We start from the raw sequence: 24,255 nt of genomic DNA, 5'->3' as shown, positions 1-24,255 counted from the left end.
CTGGTCTCACCATCTCTGACACAAAGCTCCTTCTCAAACCTCAAGACCATCATTTTTTTTTTGAACAAGAGATGCTTTATATCAAATTCTTAAAAATTAGTTTCTCAGAAATGTTAGTAAGCTCTCAGTTTATCTTGGTCCTATCTGGAGTCAGCTGAACTTGGCAGCACACGGCCCTCTCTGAGGCATAATTACAGTCTGGAGCAGAACGCAATTTGTGCAGCATTCCACTGACCTACAAGATGACCTTGTGCGGGGGCAAACTCACAGGTTGCATTAAACCCTATTAGACATGCCTAGTTTAAGGCCAAGCCTTTCCAGACCCCCACCACATGCTAGGATTAGGGCGTCACCCTCCAGCACTGTTACATTGCCTGAGGCGCTCTCCCAGTGCCTTCCCGAGGGGGAAAGGCAGGCCCACATCCCCTGCTGTCTGAACCTGCACCTGAGCCGGTATACCCACATCATTGCTATCTCTTACATGTGTGGGTGTTTAGAAAAACCTGCCTCTTTGAATAAGAATTAATACAGAAATGGGAAGAAAGATTTCCTACACTGGAAAAACCATACCCTGGCTGCTCAGCTAGAAAAGACTTGCCAGACAGACCGAGGAAGAATTCCTGCCAGGTCCAGTGGGACTTGCACATCTACATAAAGTCCATATATATGTTCAGCTTTCTGCCTGGGTTTGGGAGACATGGCCAGAAGGAAGAATAAAAATAAACAGTCTGAATACACCATGAATGCTGGAGGCGTGCTCAGCTGAGTAAGTCAGGCACGGCTACAAAGTTAAGATAATCATAGAAGCCTTCTTCTTCCCGCAAGCCTTCCCCACCTGAGAGTGAAGATGATTTCTATACCTACACCTTCACTGGACACCAAATACATTAGCACCTATTCTGTTCTTCAGCTTCGTCCTCACATGTGAATTTTCTCAGGTTCAGTCCCAGGGTTTCCTTCTCTGAGGAAGTTGGTTTTATCATGCAGCCTGGAGACCAGGCACCAGGTCTAGTTCAATACAGCCACGCACATTATCAGCAATGAACTTCTCCTGGGCACTGCAGGCAAAGAAGGGCACATTGCTCCCTTTCCTGTCCCAATCACCCTCCCTCAGCAAAAGCAAACAAATAAACAGTTCACACACATAAGCAGATATTTCAAATATCCAAATGTAGAGCATTGTCAACTAGAGAGAACAAATGAGTAGATGGTTTTCCTCTCTCAGGGAGATTGTACCCCACAGTGGAAAATATACAGAAAGTAAACAATCTCACCCTCCAAAGGAAAGTTCTAAAAAAACACTACTTCTATTTTTATATCTTCAGACTGGCACTATCTTTTGCTTATGCTTCATATCAACACTCACTGAATGCCACTACTTGGCGAAACTACAGACTTTAAGATGCTGGATTAAAGCACATGCACTACTGAAGACAAGCCTGCCTGTCTCATTAGCAGTAATCCTCTGCTTTTCTAAGTCACTGGCTTGCAAAGGGATCAAGGTGCTTACATGATGATTGTGGCCTTTATCCCGAAGACATTCTGTGGACTAGGCTGGAAGGCAGGTAAAATCCCGTTAGAGATGTGCACATTGATGCACCTGTCCTGAGGACTACCAGCTCTGATGAGTAAGATTGTAATCTACTCTGGATACCTCCAAATCATAAATATAAATTAGTATGGGATCTGACAGCAGTATCTTCTGGGGATGAGACATGGTATATCAAGAGGGCATGTAGATTTAATTTTACTCTCATTTAATGTCACCCATTTGTACACCACCAAATTGTAAATGCTTATTTTATAAGTAACGAAAGTCTAATTTGGGAAATAGAGTGAGAATTCTCCAATGGAAGGAAATTCCAAGGAGTGACACAAGATGATACAAGGCCATGAGGCATGGTAGCCCTTAGATGCAGGCCTTATATACAAAAAAAAAAAAATGAGAGGCAGCAATGGACACAATCCCACTTCAGAGCTGTGGCTGTTCCTGAGCCCTTCCTGTCATTTCTAGTGTAGCAGGGACTGGAGATAAGAGCTGACTGCTCCCAGCCAGTCCCAGGAGCGAGGGCCAGCTGGAGGCGGTGGCAGGACCAGAGTTGGCAGTCACCTTGCTATCTCTCCTTGGAAACATGCAATTGCTTCTTGGCAGGTGCTCAGGAAAATCAATGCTGACTCAGTTTCCTTGTTCCCTTCTCCCGTGTTCTGCCCCCAGCCACTCTTTGGCACCACACCCGGAGAAGCTGGCTGGCTGACTCCATAGTACCATATTATGAGATGCCACCTGACTTGGTACAAGCAAGTCCTCACTGCTGATGGCCATCGTGCCTGGGTGTGCTTCTGGGTAGTGGCCTCTGTTGACGGCCTGAATAATGCCATTAAAATAAGCTTTCCACACGCAGCCTGATTATCTGTCCGACTAAATGTGTCAAGGCAAACTAAGCTTCACTGTTCTGTCAAACTGTTAAGTCTGAATCCCTTCCATGGCCTTATTTTCGAGGACACATAAAATTGCTCATATGAAGTTTACTTTAAGGATTTAGGCTCTTCACCAAGAAATGTGAAAAGGCAAATTGTCACCCTGTCCTGCGTCTGAGAACATATTTGGCACCCCATCCCCTTACAGATGAGACACAAAAACCCTTTTATTGGTTTTCAGGCTTGTGGATTCTGTACAGAAAGCAAATGGAGAGAAGGCCATAGCAGGTGAGGGCTGTGGCTGGGCACAGGGTAGAGGGTCCTGTGGGAGGGAGGGGGCGGAATGTGGGCAGCAGATAATTCTGATGGTTTCAGAGTTTTTGTGTTATGCATGCAACAAACCCCAAAGCAAAATCACATGTGTTTTCTTACTGATTAGAGACCTAGGAGAGAACGTGATGATGCATCCATCGCCCTGTCTTCAGACAAGGCCAAAGCTGCTGTCGCACAAAGGTTCAGATGAAAAATGTCATCGTATTATTTCTTGGAGCTCATGGGACCTTAAAAAGCACTTGCCTGTAACAATCAGGAAACACTGCTGAACCACTGACAACTAACCTGGTGAGAAGCAACTAGATGGAGGGCTACCTAGCAGGAAAAAAAATAAAGAGAGAAACAGAAGATGTATGAAAGATCCAACTTATAGTGAGACATAAAAACAGAACAAAACACAGGCCCAATTGTCCAAGGCTCTGCCCTTCAAACCGAAGGTATGAACACTAAGACAATGAGAGGAGCTAGGACCTCTCTGTGGGACAGAAGTTAATAACATCAGGATAACCTAGAAAACTTCAATTCTGTACCTTCAGGTGGCCTCCATCCCTCATGGTTCAACTCTTAAGGCCAGAACTTTATTCCACATATGCAATTCAAGTTTTAAAAGCAGGGTATACAATTTATTTATTCTGTTTCAAGAGGGATTAGAGTCCAGAGGTTCACCACTCAAGATATACCATAGGCATGATGCTATAGGACCTCTGAGTCATGTTTTACTGAGTTTTTTGCTTGTTTGTTTCAAATGTCTATATTACACTTCCATTTCCACCCCTCCTGTCCTAACAAACCATCTGCATGGCAGCCAATGACTACTAGAGCAAATGTTCCTTCACTTCCCTTCTCACCCTCCTGGACCTAGCATTGAGGAGGAAAGGGAAAGCTTTCTCTCAATCATTCCTAAGTTGTACAGGAAACATCTTCATCCTACAAACATCTGCATATCATAGGCAAAGCCCTTAGAAAGTTTGGTAGGGGCACAGAACACTGTCTACAATAGTATAAGACAATCAAGAATTTGTGGGATGTCCTCCAGAAGTTTCATGTGCACATGAATTACAAGTGACATCATTTAAAAATACAGGTTCTCATTCACAGAGAATGGGCGGGGACCTGTTTTGGATTGAATTGTATTTCCCCCCAAAAAGACAGGTTGAAGCTCTTACCTCCATCACCTAAGAATGTGACTTTATTTGGGAATAGGGTCATTGCAAATATAATTAGTTATGAAGAGGTCATACTGGAGTCAGGTGGCCCATCAGCCAATATGACTGGTGTCCTTATAATAAGATGGCCATGTGAGGACAGAGACATGGAGGAAGAATGCCAAGTGATGATGAAGGCAGAGACTGGAGTTAGGCAGCTAGCTACATGTCAAAGAATGCCAGAGATGGCTGGCAAACCACGAGAGAACAGGAAGAGAAGGATTCCCCTACCGGTTTCAGAGGGGCCATGCTTCTGCCAATAGCTTGGTTTCAGACTTTCAACCTATAGAACTATGAGGTAATACACTTCTGTTATTTTTATTTACCCAGTTTGTTGAGATGCCCTCAAAGACCAATACAAGGTCTGAGATTCTTATATTTCTAATAAGCTGTCTGGTGGTACTTTTGCTTCTGGTCCATAGACCATACTTTGAGTAGCCACGTGACCACGAACGAGTGTATTATTTTGTTTACTATCACTGGTACTTAGCACAATTACTGATATATACGTACATATGTTTAGATAATCCCTGATTTCCTTCCTGTATCAGTCTCCACAGTCTTCTCTTAAAGCCAAATGCTCAGTTGAGTAGGTTGGCTTTCTCATATAAGGCCAATTCCAGCTACACAGACAACCATTTGCCTTTCTAAGGATTCTAAATAACACAGTTTATAAGACCTTTGGACTTTCTGTCTTACTTATATAATTTCTCATGTACTATTAAGACACTGAACCCAGCCTCGTATTCATTCTTGGTGGCTCAAATAGGGCTTTTCTCTCCAAACTTTAGTGTTAGGCTTTTGAAAAGAACACATGCTAATAATTACCCCAAGCTGTTTAGAGATAATGGACAACAGAAAAGTTATTATCTTCAATGTCATCGCACGTCTTTGATATGATAATCATTGCATTCAAGATATCAGAAATGATGGATGGCCTTTGATTTAGAGCATGCCGTGATGCAAATTACCTAGCTCTTTCCCACTTCTGCTTAGAAGGTGAAGAGCTCCCGACACTGGGCACTCCTAGCTTCAGGCCACTGGAGGCAAAGGCTGTGACAAAACTCACGGAGAAACACTCCCTTCTCTAAAGATACCTGGGGCTGCTTCACTGTTTTCCTTTACGGACATACTTCACCTAGAACAACCTCACATATAGTCTTACTTTGCAGCTATTGCTGTAATGTGCACTATTTATAACCTAAGTCATCCTACTCTGTTAACTTTCTGGCTAACAACAGTTGACATAAGTAACACATTGCTCTGGTAGACTCACTGAGTTCCTTCAATAAACATAAAGCAACGATTCCAGGAAATGTTAGGAAGAAAGGAAAGATGAAAGAGCACTATACATACACATTTTTAAATTGCTACAAGATTCTGTTAGGGCTTACGGTATATAACTCAGCACATTTCCTCTATAATTAGTCTTTATCATGCTCCTTACTCTCACAGCACATCCATCATGGACAATCAGTACACAGTGTATTTTATACATAAGTCATCCATGTGAATGGAATAACAGTGGCCCCAAATGTTTACTCAGCATCACCCATGAAGAGTGAGCGAGCCCCTTCACCCATCCTGACTGCAATCGTGAATAGGTGTACCTGGAGGCTCCCCCATAACGATGAGTCAACCTTTTGATAGTATGAGTGCCACATACATACTGTAGGTAATTTGCCCAGAGTCACCCAGGTGTCTGACTACTAGTCCCATGTCCTTTCCCTTGAAATACATCTCATCCCAGCAAGGATGCACACGCCTTATCAATCATGTTGCAACAAGGCAATAGCCTCTAAGATGCAAAAAGCAAAATGCCTTTGAGTTTTCGGCTGGCAGAGTAAAGCCTTTTTCATTTCCTTTTCTCCTATAAAATCAACCCAAATTGAGGAGCAGAAACACACAATCTATTTTTAGTGAACTACTAGACTCCTTAAATTTCAAAACAGAAAGTGTGAAGGCAGAGTAGCTGGAAGGGTAGTAAATTTCATGCAGCGATGAAAGGACAAACCTAATTGTCTGCAGAGGAAGGCAGGACCTTGGACATGCACACATTAGAGGTCTCACGTGCTGGAGAAGGCGAGGGTGATGCGGTAGCTGAATATATGGGGATTATTTAAAAGTTAGTCTGTGGTGCAATTAGGTGTCAGGTGTATAATCTTACCTATCATGATCAGGAAGTATAGGTTCTAGAGAAAATCAACCAGACTTGGGACTCACAGACACAGACACACAGTGGATGGGCTTGAGGTCTTGTGCTGAAATGAAGTAATTATCAAAATTCCACATCCTTCTAGCCTTCTCTCTCAGAATGCTCTCAGGCAGGATGATACCTCACTCCCCACCCCCCAGTCAGGTGTCTAGAGAAATTCTATCCAGAAAAATGGATCAGTGTAAGAGCAAAGACTAATAGATCCTATCATTGGCAGGGGTGGGGTGTAAGTGAAATGGCTGGTCTGCCCCACCATGAGATCCAAAACTAGGCAAACCCTGTCCATCTACACTGGGCTTTCTACCCAGGTTTATCACACCTCAATCTTATATATAGAATAACAGCCAAGGATCACCAACTATTTGAAAAAACCATCTAACGTAAAATACAGAGGTCAAAACAAAAAAAAATATTAAAAAGGGAACTTGGAAGAATAAACAGAAAGTAGTAAGCAAAAGATAATGTAAAGAAACTATAATTTATAGACTCAGAAAAGTGAAATGAGCTTTTATAAATTAAAATATAATTTTGAAATGCAAAAACCCTTGTCTACCAAAATGGGAATTCCATAGTAACTGTCTAAAATTGTGGAAGCAATAGATAGCAGAATATGCAAAAGAGAGAGCTCGGTGTTGAAAAGTTGGTGCCTCTGGGGACCCACTGAGGTGGGAGTAGGTTGGGGCAGCACAGACCTTTATTTTTTACTTGTAAAAGCAGTGAAATATCAAAGTTATAGTACATGTACATCTATGCATAGTTTAAAGGATGCCAAAAATAAACCATGTATTCACAAACTCCTTTAAGAAACTGAGAACTACTAATGCCTTTGAAGACTATCATTGTCCACAATTTTCCTCCAAAGGAACCATTCTTCTGAGTTTTTTGTGTACTATTCCCTTGCATTAAAAAAATAGTTATGTTACAAATGTATGGTTCCATAAACTTATTTGGCTTTTCATGTTTTTGAACTTCTGACCAATGGTCTCATTCTTTTCTGACTTTTTAAAACTGAATATTAGGTCTATGAAGCATCAGTGGGAATACATGTGGCCATAGCTGATTCTTTTTCAAAGCTGTATAGTATTGCATTCATTATGTGGCTTTACCTCCATCCATTTGTCTACTCAAATGATGATGGGCAGATTTCTGCTATTATAAACTAAGCTTTTCACAAACATTTTCATATGGGTCTTTTGTATAAATGTGTAAAAGTTTGAACAGTGTGTACACGTTTACATGAGGTAGATTGAGCTAAACTGTTTTCCAAGTACATGGAATAACTGACCTTCCCATCAGCAGCAGTGAAGAGTTCCTACTGCTCGACACCCTCTCAACATTTTAGTTATACTTTTTAATTTTTGCCAAACTGGTGGGTCTCAAATGGCATCTCTGCTCTTCCTACTTGCTGATTATTATATTTTCACGTTTATTGATCATTCATTCCATGACAAGCCTGTTCATACCTTTTGCCCATCTTTCTATTAGAGGTGACAATTTTCTTATTGATTGGAAAGGATGCTACCTACATTTTGGATAGGAATTCTTTTTCAGTTATTTATGTTACAAATGTCTTCTCCAAGAAGATGTTACAAGTGGCTTATCTCTTCACACTCTCTGTGTTATCTTTTGATGAGTAAAAGTATTTTTAAAATGTTTAAATGTAATTTTATTTGAATGTACATATTTCTTATTTTACTTATGCTTTTTGTGTCTTTTCCAAGTGAGGTTGAAAGATATGCTCCTATATTCTTTTTTTTTAAACTACTTTTTCTTTTCTCATTCATGTACTTGATGTGCCTGAAATTCATTTTTATTTATGACATGAGAGAGGGATCTATTTTCTTTCCTTTTGGCCACAGATACAATGATTTTCAATAGTCAACTTTACCCACTGACCTGAGATAGTGCATTTGTCACATATCAGCCCCCATATGTGCATGGATCTGCTTCTGAACCCTCAGTTCCTCCCACTGATATTTGTTTTCTTTTATTCTGTGCCAAGTATTACCACACTATAGCTACCTTACTATCCATTACTTAATTTATATTGCTATAGGGTGGAATAAGTATCCTATCTGGTTTTTCTTTTTCAGAGCTTTTTATTTTTCTGATTTTATGTTTATTATTCCCTTGCTTTAGAAAAATAGTCTTGCCACAAATGTAAGACTCCATAAACGTCTTTGGCTTTCATGTTTTTAACTTCAGACCAATGGAATCATTCTTTTGTGACTTGATTTTTTTTTTTTACTAAACATCATATTTATGGTTGCTTTTATAAGGTTATTTTTGAAACTTGCTCTTCCATACACATTTTTAAAATAAGTTTGTCAAATTCCAAATAATCATATATACATTTTGATTGAAATTATTATAAAACTACAAATCAGTTTGGATTTAATGGACATATTTATAATATTGATTTTCCTACTCATGAGGTGAATATCTCTTGCCTTTTATTTAGATCTACTTAATGCTTTCAGTACAATGTTTTTAAAAATGTATTTATGAATTCAGTTTGCTAATATGCTGTTTCAAATCTTCCCATCTTGTATGGGAGAAATGGCCGGTAATCTCTCCTTTATTTCCTGTCCTTGTCTGGTAGCATGGTCAAGACTAAATACCAGCTTTCAGTGTAACATCATTTTCTAGTCTGTAAAGTATTTTGTGTGAAAAGCAAATGTTTGGTATAACAAAACCATCTAAGCCTGGTACTTTCTTTGTGGAAAGATCTCAAACTACCAACCCAATTTCCTTAATGTTTACAGAACATTCACGTGTTCTGTGTCTTTCTGACTCTGTTTTGGTGATTTATCTCTTGCTAGGAAGTTATTTCATGTGATTTTCATTTCTTTGCAAAAGTTTGCTCGTGGTATTCATAGCAATCACATTCATCTGTATTTTCCTAATATCATTATGCTTGTTTTGCTCAGTCTCACTGAAAGTTTGTAAATTTTATTATTGTTTTCAAAGAACAAACTTTTGACTTTGTTAATCTTGTCTACAGTATTTAATTTTTAAAAAATATTTCATTCTAATCTTCTAAAATGTATTAGGTTGAACCATACAAAAGTATAAATAACTGGTCACATTTAACCTTACAGGAATGACTTTTCTTGTTGTGTAACCTACTAGGTCCTTCTAATTTCTTTGGTTTGTTTTTCTTTTACTAGCTACTAATTTTGGAAGCTTAATTTATTATTGACCTTTTGCTTTTCTGGTATAATCACTTATAATCATACATTTGAGCTCTATCCTAGAAGTCTCGATAACCAGTATTTTCTGAGTATTTATAACTGTTTTGTGAATCCCATCATAATTTCTTTCTTGATCCATGAGTTACTTCCAGGTATAAATATAAATTTTAAAAGGCAAAGAGGTTTTCGTTATGGACATATTTATGTTGTATTTTTATTATTATGATTTCTAGCTTAATTTCATTTTGATCAGAGGATGCGGTCTGTATAAAAAAATTCCTTGAAATTTGTTGAGACATGCAGAACCTTTGCTTTTCCTTAAGTATTTTAATACTACTTGACTTTTAAATTATGCATTTGCATGTTATATTATGTTGACAAAAATAATAAAGTATAAAGTTAATTTGGTCTATTTCATCATTAATATAGAAACCAACCTAATGGGTTTCATCATCACCTAAATCATGCACTGTAAATATGTCTGTACTTATTTATTACCAGCCTCTTATGTTCTAGCAGGACCTTGGAGGTCAACTGACGTATGTTGTCTGCTAAGAGCCAGCGCACTTAAAATTGTACCACACAGGTTACCATGAAAGCAACATTTAAAAAGTACTAGAAAGTGGAAACAAATTGTATTATCTTTCTGCTGTCTCGTGTGGTTTTCTCTTGGCATACCTTGAGGGCATTTATCTCTGAGCATCAATATTAAGTTCATTTGCTTCACTTCATAGTCACGTCCAAGTGACACACTCAGAGAAATGACAGAGTGAAACAAAGCCCAGGCAGCCCTCTGGGGGCCTGGGAGCCATTGCTGAATGAGAAATGAGGCTTCTGGTTGGAACCCAATCTCCGGTCTCCTCTAAAGGTGACACGAGGATTCTCAGTCATATTCCTTCCTGCTGCTGGTGGTACTGATGAAGGTGGTGACAGTATGGTGGCAGCAGTGAACGTCTGTGTCAGGCACAAAGCTAAACACTTCACACAGATCATTTTACTCCTCACAATCACCCTTTGAAGTGGGTACTGTTGTAATTCTCACTTTGTAGACAATGGATCTGCACAGAGGAGTCTTAGAGAGATGAAGGCACGTGCCCCATGGATGGAGTGATGGCTCAGAAAGACAAAGGCCTACGTGGCTTCTCGAAACTGCTGATGAACCACAACACTACCGCCTTCCCTGCTCAGACCCGCTGTGGCTCTCGGTGCATGAAGCATGCTGGACAAAACCGCTGGTGGGCCAGATACTGGAGCTCAGGCCCCTACTGCAGCCTCATCACTGGCTTCCTGGCTCTGAGGGACACACCACAGTCTTACTTGATAGGAATGAACTCCTGCTAGTCTGAGTTCTATCTCCTTCTCTCTGTACCTTCGGCCTCGGGGGCTCATCACTCTCTTTTGTGGCAACTGAATGGCCGTGTCCTAAAGGGCTGAATTGCTCTGATATCCCCCCACCCTCTACGTAACATGCAACAAAAGCATCACATGGCCCAGTTTCTCCAATGTCTTACTAAATCATTCCGAACATCATATGCTTTAGGCATTTTGCTGCTACATTCTGAATCACATTCTTCTCTAATCAACACTCTCACTGGCTCATTTTTTCCATTAGTACGATGACTGTAGTACAGAGTGAACTATTTATAATGAGCCCCAGCTTAAGCAATGTGGCTTTCAGTTGGCTTCATCTTAAATAAATCTTTCTTTGTTAATTAATGTACCTTATTCCAGTGCTGTAAGTAACATTTATGTTCCTGAACTGGACACGGAAGAAGAGAACCACACCCAGAGTGGAGGATCCAAAAATCTTTAGCACCAACATAAATGCAACAACCACTGGAAAACAAAGTTTAAAAGTTTTTGTGCTTGTTGTAAACTAAGGAAGTTGTACAAGAGAATCTACAAGAGAGTAAAAAGTGATGTGATAATTAGGTCATGAATTAACCCCCTGGCACTTGCCGCTCTATACTGTTTTTAAAGACCCCTTCTCACCTCAGAGGATATTTTGCACATGCAAAATGCCTAATGTGACTAATAAGGTACCTAGCATAAAAGTTAATTAATGAAAATGAAAACACTAAAACTTGGGTTATTTAGTAACCAGGGCCTGGAGCCAGATCCCAATTAAACCACTCTTCTGGTGAAGGAAGGGATCAAAATGCCCAATAGGTTCCATCTGGCTGCTCTATGGGTCAGTCTAGAGCCTCATGTCCTTTTCAAACCAGCCTTTCCAACCTCTCCTTTCCCTTGCAATGAGGAGCTAAGGTCAGTCCTCGCCCTGGACTGGGGAACTAACTCCAGGACTCTCCGCTCACGAGTAAGGGGCTTGGCAGCTCAGGAATCCAGCTGGAAGCAAGTGGAACTCACTAACTCTTCCCAGCCCAATCCCTTTTGTCATTCATTCCACTGGAGGGGCCCCTAACCCTCCAATCCCATTTGTACCCCACTGAGGAGATCTGATAATGGTCCTGGCAGAGCCACGGCTTTTCATAACTTCTGGCAGGGGCCTCGCTGACCCAGAACATGGCTGCACACATGATTTCTCCTCATACTGTCTCTGTAAATTGACCATGGCTAACCTTGCTGCCCTAATCAGATCAATCAGAATAACATTTCTTTAGCTGCTGCATGCTGGCTGCCTCCTGGGCTGAGGCATGACTCAGAGTCAGGCTTAGATACTGAAGGCAGATTTTTGAGTTTCCAGTGGTCTCAGGTTTCCTTTGCTTTTATCACAGTTGGTGAGCTTTGTACAGCCCGTGTTTACAGCCATGCAAATTAGCCTCAGCTGGAGAGAAATCAGGTCAGGCCCGAATGAAATCAAGCTCTGGGCCACAAGGTATATTATCAAAAATTGAAACTGTGGCCATAATACTGCAGTCAAGCCAGACTGTCCTAAGAAACATGTGGAGAGCTTTGTCTAATGTAACCTGAACTCTTCTTGGCTTGGCCTCTGGACCCTGAAAATTGAGAGATGGAGGGGAAGATGATAAAGGGCCACACAAGCCAGTAGGGGCTGGCCAGCTCAGCCAATGGCTGCTGCCATTAAATGCATTTTTGGTTAAGTAGAGACAAGTATGAGGAGGGAAATTTGACATCTTTGAGAGAAGAACACTCTGGTAGTGAGGCTGGTTTGGAGTAAATCACATGCTGTTCACTGACAAAGCAAGGTCCCAACCACAATGGTTTCATTCTATTCACACATTTGTATACACTCAGTTTTAAAATGTGTGTGTGAAAGTGTCCACATTCAGATGTGATCTGGTATGTTGCATCTGGAAAGCATCTTTAAAAACATCCATTTGAGATGCCATGACAGTTAGGAAAACTAAGGCCAGAGAGGTTACATGACTGGACGTGCAACAATGGCTCACTACCAGTGATTTTCCAGACACGCTTCCTGGCGCTGTTCCTTTGCAATTCCCCCATCATATTTCCAGTCCTGCAGTACCGCAGCACGCAAAGGAACGTAGTTTGCTTTCAAGTAATTCTCCGATACACTTATGCCTCTTAAAGACATGACTGAGGGGTTACTAAACCCTAACGACTACTCCGATTACTCCCTGAGCTCCCACGTACTTCAGACCCATACAGCGTGGTGCGGACAGTGTCAGGCAGCTGGACTACCAGACTGTGCCTGGATCAAATGCTGCAGTGCTGGCTCACACAGGAACCCCTTGTCCATCCGCCCTCTAATAAGTAAAACAAAAGTCGGCGGGTCTTAGGTGTCCCCATCGGCAAAGTGGAAGTAATGACCAGAGAGTTGGGATTCATCTAATTAAGGTTCTCATCTTTTGATAGATAAGAGACCGGAAACCGAGAAAATTTAACAGACTTGCTCAAGATTCAATAGTTGGTTAAGGTCAGAGCCAGAAGTAGAAACCAGGTCTCCTGACACCAAAGCCAGCGTGCTTCTGTCACTCAACAATGACCAGAGAAGGAAGTTCAGACTTCTCCAAGTGAATTTAAAGTCAGGACTTATAGTTAGATTCAGATCAAAATCCCATGTGTTGGTAACTCAGAGCACAAGCTCTGGGGTAGCTCCTGGATTCATTTCCTTACCACTTAAGAGCTGTGTGAGGCTGGGCAGGTTATACAACCCTCTTGGCTCCAGCTTCCTCACCTACAAAATGAAAATAATAGTAACCATTTTACTGGGTTCTTATAACGCTTAAATAAGTTCATACATGCCAAGCACTTAACCAAAAACCACTTACTTAGCATTAACCATTATTATTACTACGGAAACCTTCACTGTCCACATTACACATGTACCTGTGAGAGCATGTGTATGTGTGGGGGCTGTTTTGACCTTTGTGTGTACTTCACAAAGCATTTATGAGTTCAGCTGGAAAAGCATCCATGTGACTTGGGTTTGTGACTTAAATATACAAGTAAGGTCTTTGCCTATTCCTGTTATTTTTTTAATCCTCACCAGGGATGGATATATATATATGTGTGTATGTGTATATATATACATATATCTCAATATTTTATACACACACATACACACACACACAGAGTGATTTGAGAGAGAGAGAGAGAAACATTTATGTGAGAGATAAAACTCAATTGGTTGTCTCCCATAAATGCCCTGACCGGGGATTGAACCTGCAACATTTTTGGTGTACCTGATGATGCTCCAACCAACTGAGCCACCAGGCCAGGGCAAGATCTTTGCCTATTTTTGTTGTCTTCTCACCTACTCCTAAGCTTAGAGCAGGACAAAAGGCTAGAGGAGTCACTGCCACGACCAGGGTGCCAGCATCAGCACTCACCCTCAAGCCACTAACCAGCACCAACCCGTGTCCTAGTCTTAGAAAAGGGCCCATATTAATCATCAGTGAATGAGGTCCAGGAAAATACAGGAAAGACTTCAAATTGTTGCTCAACTAGGAGGAAAGAGTAAATACTTAAAAAAATACAAATATTTTTAGTGGTTCTCTCACAGACTATCTTATAATATCCAATTATCCATCTTTGGATAATTAGATAACCCCATCGTTTTCTAATTAGATAACCCCAAATCCGTATCAAAATAAATCTTCAATCCCTTTCGATATGGAAGACTTAAAAAGCTCTGTGTGTGTAGATTTGTGTGTGTGTGTGTGTGGGGGGGGTGATTCCAGAATCAGTCCCAAAAGGGCTAAGTCTAATACTTCATAAATTTTTATACTTCAGTCTTTCTCTCTAAGCACTGGAACTACATCTACCAATGATTTCTATTCTACTATTACCTACACGTCTTTCTAACATGCACTTGGCTCCCCACACTTTGCATGGATAATTTGCTGTGAAATTTGGCCTCATGGTCCACAAGAAAGAGACTTAACAAGACTGAAGGGGATGCAGAGGAGCAGTTAGTTCCTGTCCCGTAGGTGCCATTTCTCAGTGCTCTGGGAGAGAAGCTAATTGAGCTTTGTATCTGAGCATTCTAAGGTGCCCTCTTGTGGTTTGGGGCAGGTAATGAGCATCCCAATGACACTGCAACTGGCGGGAGGTACGAGTCCAGATTTAGTTACTGTTTAACAGCCAAAAAGAGAAACACAGCTGAACTCCAAGAATAATATGCAGATTCAACACTCTGAAAGAATCATTGATATCCATACTCGACAAGTTCTAACCGCCCTTTTCTCAGTAAGTAAATAAAGTAAAAGTACAACTTAACTTTTGGGGCTATCTGATTTCCAAATAAAATTTACAAGGCAGAATTTTTGTAAACTGGTGCCTGTCTGGACTGAAAGCTCCTGTTTGCCTTTAGCAGATTTAGCCAGTGAGGGGCCTTTAAGCTGAAGAACAGGAAGTCCCCGATCATTCCAGCTATCACTCAAGGAATCTGGACATAGCACTAATGACCTCAAGGTCATATACTGGTGCAATCAACACGCAGGCAAGTTATTTCACTCATTTCTACAGATGATAACCCCTACCTTTGCTGCTCATTTTTCAAATACATGAGGAATATAAAAGGCACTGCAAACTCATCCTCATTCCTGGGGGTGAAAATAATGCACGTAATTTACCGCGGCAGCTGAGAAATTATCTTTGTACACAAAAGCTGAAATTATATAAACTTGGAAAGCAACACGTTATGAAACACTATAAATTTATGTTCAAGCTTCCAAACAACGTTTCCTTTCCACTCTTCTCCTCTTTCCACTAAACTGAGACATCAAGTCTGGGATTGGAGCATTACAACTATGATCTGTGCCAAAGTGACCAAATTACAAATGATGGCTTTTGGCTACAGGATGTTTCAACAGATTGGTGTCTGCTGAACCATCACCACCCCTCCCCTCCTGACGCATACCTCACCGCCCCTCGTGCCCCCACCCCCACCCCACCCTCACCTAGTGCTCAGGGAAAAGCCATTTCATTATTCTTGAGAAATATCTGTCAAAAAGGTAGAGAGAGGGGAATGATTTTATATAGCTTACAGAGGAGGGAACGAGAATAGAGATTATTTATAATTCAAAGTGAGATTGTGCCATTTCAAGAGAAGAATATTGGCAAGTCACGCTGACTTTCTGAAAGTTGCTGGGCAGGTTTAAAAAGCCACTGGAAAGTTTATCAGAGCAGCTACTTCCTTGACAGGCACCAGGAGAAAGAATCTCAGACAATGAGGGCAGATTTCTGGCTTGCTGTCAAGATGCTGACCTATCTTTCCCAGGAACAAATGTAACTGAGAGGTCGTGCAAATATGGGCATATTGGCAGTGGAAACTCTTGTTTTACAGTGCAAGAAGACTATATAAGCCAACGTGAGATGAACTACTAGATGTCTGCATGTGTCATTAGAGAAAGTTGTGAAATTCTATAAATATTGAAAAAACAGGAATGGTGTAGAGATTACCCTTTGCAAATACTTCCAGGAATGGACATACTAATGTCTTAAGACCTTCAACAACATTGTGGGAATCAGTGACGTTCAAAAATTCCTTTGCAAAGCTTCCATATTAGTTCATAAACTAGGAGATTAATACATGGTTCTAGAGAATACCTAAAGTACTTTCATAACCACAATTTCATTTTACTGTCATAACAACCCTGTAAAGAATTGTTATCCCCCATTTTATAGAGAAGGAACTGGTATGGGAAAGGTAAAAACTTGGTCTGAGGTTATCACAGAGCAAAAAACAGGAGACAGTAGTCAGTGTCGGTGCCAATAAGAGCAGACGTTTTGAACCCTGCTTCTCCATTTGGTGATTGCTACTTTTGTCTTGGCAGAGTGGTCTGGGGTCATGATTGGCACAGGCCTGAGTATCCAATGCAAATCTGTCGGTTAGTATTTATTTATAGCTAATATATAAAATAATGGTAGAGTCAAAGTGGAACAGATCCAAATCCATGTATTTCATGTTGGAATTAAACGTAAAACATCTTTTTATTCAAAGATTTGGCTTCCTATTGGAAGACCCTGAAGAAAACTGGATAATTTTACAATGAAGGAAATATTTTGGATTTGCACAAATGTAGCTATATTTTTGGATGGGAAAAGCCATTATTGGCTATTCCCATAATGGCTATTCTCAATCATAAGCATCAAATCAAAGATCCCAATAATTGTTGCTACCAGCATCAGTGTGTGAAATTATGGTTTATATAAAGGGGAGATGAACATGCTGAAGCTCTTGTACATCCTCTCAAGTCTTCATCATTATCAATGTCTTCCCAGTTAAAAGTGTGCAAACCCTAGAAGTCACTTCATCTTTCTAGGTCTCAGTTTCTCATGTGCCAGATCAAGGAACTGAATTAGGTGATTGGGAAGGTTCCTTCTGATTCTTAGACTATATGTTATTATAGAACAGGATGCCTGCCCAGTTTAATACTATATGTGCCTTTTTCCTTTAAACTGATGCCAGTGGTAGGAACCTCAAATGCTAGTCTAGGAGATGAAACTAGAAACTAGTATCTGAGTTCAGCAGAATCTTGACAGTTATTTCTGCACCAGGAATGAGGTACGCGGAGAGAGATGAAGACCAGATCCATTTAAGAGATGTTCACATGTATGTGTCAGTGCTGGCTAAGCCCCTACATCCAAGATTCAGAATGCTGGCTGTTTTAATCTCCAACATATACTACATATCAGTCATTACGAAAGGCCTACTTGGCAAGTGTCCGCCCGGTCATGCTGTATGGGAACCATTCTGTGCTTCAGCTGATGAAGTTGGCCTCCCATGCTGAAACTCCTCAGCTGCTTACAGCCTCTACAATTCACTTTCATTTTCACTTTAAGAGAAAAGAAAACAAACATCTGACTCTCGGAAGAGACCAAGGGATCCAACTTGATGCTGGAAATCTGACCACAGGCATGGAAGGAAGGCTGATAGGAGGCAGGCTTAGCGTTTTCTGGCATTGATTCAGCTTGTTATTTTCTTTAAAACTTAGAATCTCAGCCCTAAGGTAGGCCACAAAGCTCACTAAACCTCCAAGGAGCCTTGAGACAATCAAGCCCAGTGGACCGACGTTCTTGGCCCCACTTAAAGAAAAAAGTGGAGACTGCACATGTGCAGATTAGATGGGGTACAGCAACCTCACTGGTCAGAAAGATTAAAGAGTTCAAATGAAGGGAGTTTTCCTCCTCAGACAGTAAAGCAAAATAAACATATCAAGGACTAACCGCCTTTGTGAAAATCCTTTGTTCAATAGGCAAGCAATTATGAGATAAGAAATGAGAATAAACAACCAAATGCTTTGATGTTTTAAAAATACTCATTCACCCAAACAGAAATAATTAGTTTTATGAGTAAACAACAAGTTACCAAGCATCCAAAGAGGGAAACAAAAGAAATAATAGCAATCTGAGAAGAGTAGAGAACAAAACTAAGTTTAATATGATAATGAATCAGAATGCACTTAGCAGAGTTCCTGGTTAGTCAGAGGAGGATGCTAAGGGTGGCAAATTGAGGTGAGTGCATGGAATATGGAGATCCTTCCTTTGTGATTTGTATAGAAACAAGTCTTCTGTTTCTGTAGATGGCATTTAAAAAGCCAGCCAGTCTTTAAAGCACACTTATTTGATCTCATACCAATCTAACTGTATGGGAATACATCTCATAGCATTTCAGTTGACTTTTTGCTTGGAACTATTTTTTTTTTAATTTGATCTTTATTGCATTTTTTCCCATTAACATTTAGTCCCCTTATAGTTCCTTCCCCCGGCAATCCCCACACTGTTGTCCATGTCCATGAGTTCTTTTTCCTTTTTGTTCAATCCCTCCACCCACTATCCTCACACCACACCCCCACTAGCTCTCCTCTGCTCTCCATCTATGAGTCTGTCTCCATTTCATTATTAGTTCAGTTGGTTCATTAGAGTCCACATATGAGTGAAATCCTATGGTATTTGTCCTCTGACTGGCTTATTCACCTAGCATAATGTTCACAGGTCCATCCATACTGTAGAACTAATTGTTTTAGTAGAAAAATTCAAACTGTCCCATGCAACATGTCTTTTAAGAAAGTTTGTTGTGAAATTTAATTATTGTTAGGGTCACATTTTTCTCATGAAAACACAATCCAATGGATTTGAGGGGTGAAAAACTTTCATTATGGTTTTCATTCATACTTCGAGTCAGTGGGAAAGTCTGATTTCATTCACAGAAAACTGCATTTGGACTTTTGCTATTTTTCCCCTGTAAGGCACAGCAGATTTCATAATTACAGTGCTACCCTGAGATATGAACCAGTGGATGAATCCACCTATATAATCTAAGAATGAAGAGCTGATGATAATATCGTTCTCTATCACACACTTTTCAAAAAAGTTCCCCACACCTGGTAGACTCAAATTTCATAACATCCTGGTAGGTCAGCCAGACTCAGATATTGTTAATCCTCTTTTTATAGAAAAGGGGAAATATGATCTAAAGAAGGAAGACAACGTATCCAAGCTTACACAGCAAATTAATATCAGGGCCGAGTACTTTACTTTTTCCTCCACACCATCTATGCTATTATCAAAGCACTTATGCAGAGAGATAACAGTGGTGACAGTTGCAGCTACAGTGGCAAAATGAAAGCAGCCATCATTTGTTGAGGGACGGCAGTGTGCCAGGCACAATGCTGAACATGATATATATATTTATATATATATATTTATATTTATATCATATATATACTTTTAAAATAATCACTTAGAATAATGATATAAATAGGTATCATTTCATGTCATGGTTAGGCAACCAAGGCACCGAGTGGAAGAACTATACCTTAGGTCACACAGCCTGTGCAAGGCGCAGTTGTGATTCAACTTCACATTTATCTGACTGCTTGAGAATAAACTTTTTCTCTCACAGGATTACTGGGAGAGTCACATTTCAAGTCCTCAAACCTTTGCTCAGAAATCACCTTGCTTAATGAGGACTATCCTGAACACTCTATTTAAAACTGTAGCCCCACTGCCACCGGGCCAAAGTTCATCCTCCCTAAGTCATGATTTCCTGATACAATTTTTGTTCCTAACATTGATTGTTAATGTAAGCTCCAGAGGAAAAGAATCTTAGTTTTTTGTTTTTTTGTTTTTACCAACATATCCCAGATGCTTAGACTGTGCTATCCAATATAACTTTTTGTAATGACAGTAATGTTTTATATGAGTACTATATGGTAGCCACTAGCCATGGAGCAAACCTGAAAAGTGGCTAATGCCACTGAAAGGCTGAATTGTTTATTTTATCTAATTTTATTAATTAAAAATTTAAATAGCCATATTTTTATCAACAGAATCGATGGCTAAAATATAGGTCTAAATTAAATTGGAAAAATTGTTTGAAACTTCAGGTGCTATGACCAAAATAGCAACCATGCATTCTCAAACTATTGGCTCCTTTTTGTCAGATGTGACTCAAAGCTTCCAAAATATTTTTTTGGAGACAGGGAAAGTAAACTAGCAGCACGTAATGAATTCCCGTGTGACAAATACATATATGTATATGTACATATATGTTATTACAATGATTCCTATAATAACTCAGTACCTTTTTGACCTTGTTTTTTTTCTCATAGGTCTCTGAAAGAGGTTTTTTCTTCTGCTGAGTTGTGTCTTTGGAGAATAAATACTCAAATTCACTAGTATCCCGAATATCAGGTTCTTCTAAAGAATCCCACAAGGTTGGTGTAGTGCTTTGGCTTAAAAGAGAAAATGAGAAGTTAAACTTAACAACCCAAACATAAGAGAACAGAACACAATAAAATTTCTAATTCATTTTTAACTCATTAAAAAATAATAAGTTTACAGCCTGATTAAAAAAAAAACTCAACCAACTGAAAGGACCTGTTCATAAAAATCTTAATTAAAAACAAACAAACAAACAAACACACGCATATGCATGCACACATCCTTAGTACAGTGTGGAAAAGCTTTTAGTACTACACAATTTTTTAAGTCAAAATATGATATGCAGCATTAAAGCAAATACACATGTCTAAAACAGAATGGTTATTAGATAAAATCAGAGAGAGAGAGAGAGAGACTAAATTTATGGGGGCAGAAATCCTGGGATTCATACTGTTGCAGCCCTGTGAGCTGCTTCTCCCTCAGTCCCTGGCATTCCCATGATGGATAAACATGGGCATCACGTAAAGGCTGAAGGGATAACTGATCTTGAGACAATGATGGGATTTAATTCTTAAATACAGGGTCTGGCAGAAGTAATATCTGTTTGAGTGTGTTTGGTAGGGTAATAATATGGGTGTGATAATTTATAGTTTTAATTTGAATGTTTCACCTAAGTGTCATGTGGTGTGCTTGAGTGTGAAATTATGTTACAGGATTATATGATTATGATTTTGTAATAAAAGTGTTTGTAATAAAAAAGGGGCATTAAACTCGATAGCCTGAAAATGAAGTTTACCTCTCTTTGGATTTCTTCTACTGGTCTTAAATACAGTTTACTGGTCAACTCAGTTCAGAACCCATAAGACATGAGTGAGTTGTGCTCTTTTAGAAAAACTTGAGTTATAATACCCCACCCCAACAATAGTACTAAAAATAAAGATAAACCAAAAACTCCATTGCACCAGCCCTCACTAGGATTTCAACTATAGCAGTCAAGGGGAAATGGTTTCCCTTTGTCTTCAAAAAACAAGGCCACCCTAGTTTTGAAACAAAGGCAGGGAAGAAGACAGGGAAAACCCACTACTGGAGAGCTGCCTCGGAGAGTCGATTCAGGTGAGTTGTTACTCAGGCTGCCTTTAGTCAGGACACTTCCTCCCAAATGTCCACTTCCTTAACTTAGCTCCTTGTCTAATTTTTAAACACTTTTAATGCAAACAGAGAAGAATAATGTCTTGTCTATACATTTGTTGCCTTTCAAGCATATGATATGTTATAATCCATAATATCTATAAGCTCTTACCTGAAAATATGTACCTGAATAATATGTATTGTTTCCATACCTATTTCTCAGCCAATGAACACTTTTGCTCTAGTATTCTATAAAGTTGTCCACAAAGGTTTTTGACACTAGAAGGTGATTTTCAAATTCAAAACAGTTGGGAACACTGGCTTTTCAGATGTGCATGTTCACATTTTGCTATGTGTCCGCCTCTTCCATGAAATATGACATTTAGGTTCTGCCTCATTCCTTTCTCTCCACTTTTTGTTAAATTATCATTTTTCTAATATAATATTTGAGCCATATAGGAATATTTATGTAACATATGTGAATTATAACATATCACAGTATAATAAATACCTGTAAAATCATCACCCATGGGCTAGACCCTTTTCAGTGAAGTCCATCCATCTATGTGCTCCTTCCTCTGCCATCCACCTGTGCCACTCACCTTCAGTTTGAAACACGAGCACCAGTCGTATTAAGTGCTTATCTCGCCTGCACTCAGGAAGGGGATCTTGATGGGAGACGAGAACCAGGGAATTTTGGAGCAGCAGCTGTTTAAGTGCTACTGGTTTGAACTTCACAAAGGTTCTGGGAAGCCGAGGAGGTGATATGGTGCACAAGGCAGACTGTTCACATTCATCAGCATCATCTCCTGTACCTGCATGTCTAGGCCCAGCTCTAAGAACTCTGAGCTCAGGCCAGTATGACTAGTGTAGTAACTCATATTCTGGGGCAAATTAGGTCTGGCAGTCAGGGTGAGCACTTTATCACCATTTACAACACTGTTTCTATGGGAAAATACACTCCCAATAATAAATAAAGGACTGAAATACCACCTCTCAGTGAGTTGGGGGTACCTGGCATTTTGTAAGTCAGTAACAAGAACTGACTTACAATGAACCATCTGTACTCATGGTCAACTCTCTTCTGACCACTGACAATATAATTTTAGCTCCAAAGAAGGCAGGAGGAAAAGGCAGTGGGGAAGGGGGCAGATGGAGGAGGGGGAGGAAAGGAAGCAGAAAAAGAAGATGAAGATAGATAGATATTTATTAGGAAGATGAAAAAGTAGAGAGATGATGATTTATTCTTCTTTAACTAAATGTTTCTCATATTCTAGAAACCAGAAAAGAGACCAAAAGAGGCAAAATGGCAGAAGTTAAAAATCAGTTCATGTTAGTGGTGAAAAGCAATTTAGGTGGAAGAGAGGCAGTGTGAATATAGTGGAAAAAATTCACATTTTACTCCCAGTTACCCAGGAGACCAAGACCAAAATTTTTCATGTGTACAATATACAAAGTGCTTATCACATCCGGCTGTACAAAATATTAAAATACATTTCATCTACTTTAAAAGAGCACATCCCAAATAACTTTACTTTTGTCCATAAACACATACTACACAGAATCTTCAGACCATTTTCGTTTAAAGCAAGTAGTCACGCCCTTAGGACAAAAACATCAGGAGGGACGCTCAGTAGGAGATGGGATGTGCGGCGCAGCAGGCAGGGCTCACACTGCAGTCTTCACACGCTGCAGTGGGGGCCTCCCCATGCCCCAAAGTCAGGCTCGAGGCTGACACGTTCACCAAGCAGGGCTCTCCTGATGTCCCAGGTCAGGAAAGTTCATACATTCATCTACTCATTATGCTCAAAACTGAAGCCCTAAATTTATGGTAAAACTAATATGAGCTTGAGCTTTCAATGGTTTTCTTTCTCAAAATGGCCAATCACATGAGGAAAGAAAAATACAGACTCCAGCTTGACTTTGTCCCCCTTTGAACATTGGGCAAAGGGCCCATATCTCCCAGGGGCTGTAATACTCTTGGTATATAGTCTGTGATACTGCTTGCTCATAAAGCCTTGTGCGGAACGAGGTGGAGGCCGGTCAGGGAGACAGGTATCAACAGCAATGCGTGCTATCTGAACAGGTGGGATCCATCACCCTGGGAGGGCTGTGCCTTAATTTCAGGACACTAATGAGGGAAATGTCATCTGAGTCTTGAATGGGAAAAGGGGAATGCTAGTGTTTTAGGTAATCGTAGAGGCTATTTCAGGGTCTTCTCATATTTTTCTAACCATTCTTTGGAAAATTATAAAGCATCAACATTTTACAAATTATCAGTATTTTCCTCATATCAAGAGGATTTTCCTCTTGATCTCCCCTCCCTTTGTGTGTGTGTGAGAGAGAGAGGGAGAGAGAGAGAGGAAGGGGACCAATATGAAGCACATCAACTTAGTTCACAATATACTTAGTTTCAATCCTCCTACACTGATTTCCAATTACTTTATAATTGTGAATTGCATATTATCTTGTTCAATACCCTGACTTCTCCAAGTAAAATGTTATATAAACTGAAAAACTCATCACTGTATTTGGATTTGTGCATAAGTTCAAAAACTTAACTCTAAAAATGTATTCTGTATCCTCTATTCTTCCCAAAGAAATGAACTTCAAACCTAGAGAATAGTCAGGGAGCAACAGCATCTTCTGTTATCCCTTTGTCAGGCTCTGAAATAAGGTGGAAGAAATCCTATCCAAATTTGTTTGG

General features: G+C 40.0%; 1 protein-coding gene across 3 annotated transcripts in view; it reads right to left on the bottom strand.

The window, feature by feature from the left end:
• The window catches only part of FMN1 (formin 1), a 372,744-nt gene that overhangs the window by 153,109 nt on the left and 195,380 nt on the right, over positions 1 to 24,255 (bottom strand). For all 3 annotated transcript variants that reach the window (XM_053665418.1, XM_037133159.2, XM_037133158.2), the window contains one exon: positions 20,341 to 20,491. In XM_053665418.1, coding sequence (XP_053521393.1) covers positions 20,341 to 20,491 — 151 coding nt within the window. The remainder of the gene's footprint in view (positions 1 to 20,340; positions 20,492 to 24,255) is intronic.

Source organism: Artibeus jamaicensis, unplaced genomic scaffold, assembly GCF_021234435.1.
Source record: "Artibeus jamaicensis isolate MK-2021 breed Jamaican fruit bat unplaced genomic scaffold, CSHL_Jam_final contig_1132, whole genome shotgun sequence".
Taxonomy (NCBI): domain Eukaryota; kingdom Metazoa; phylum Chordata; class Mammalia; order Chiroptera; family Phyllostomidae; genus Artibeus; species Artibeus jamaicensis.
Note: the sequence above shows the minus strand (reverse complement) of the source record. Positions and strands in the feature narration are given on the sequence as shown.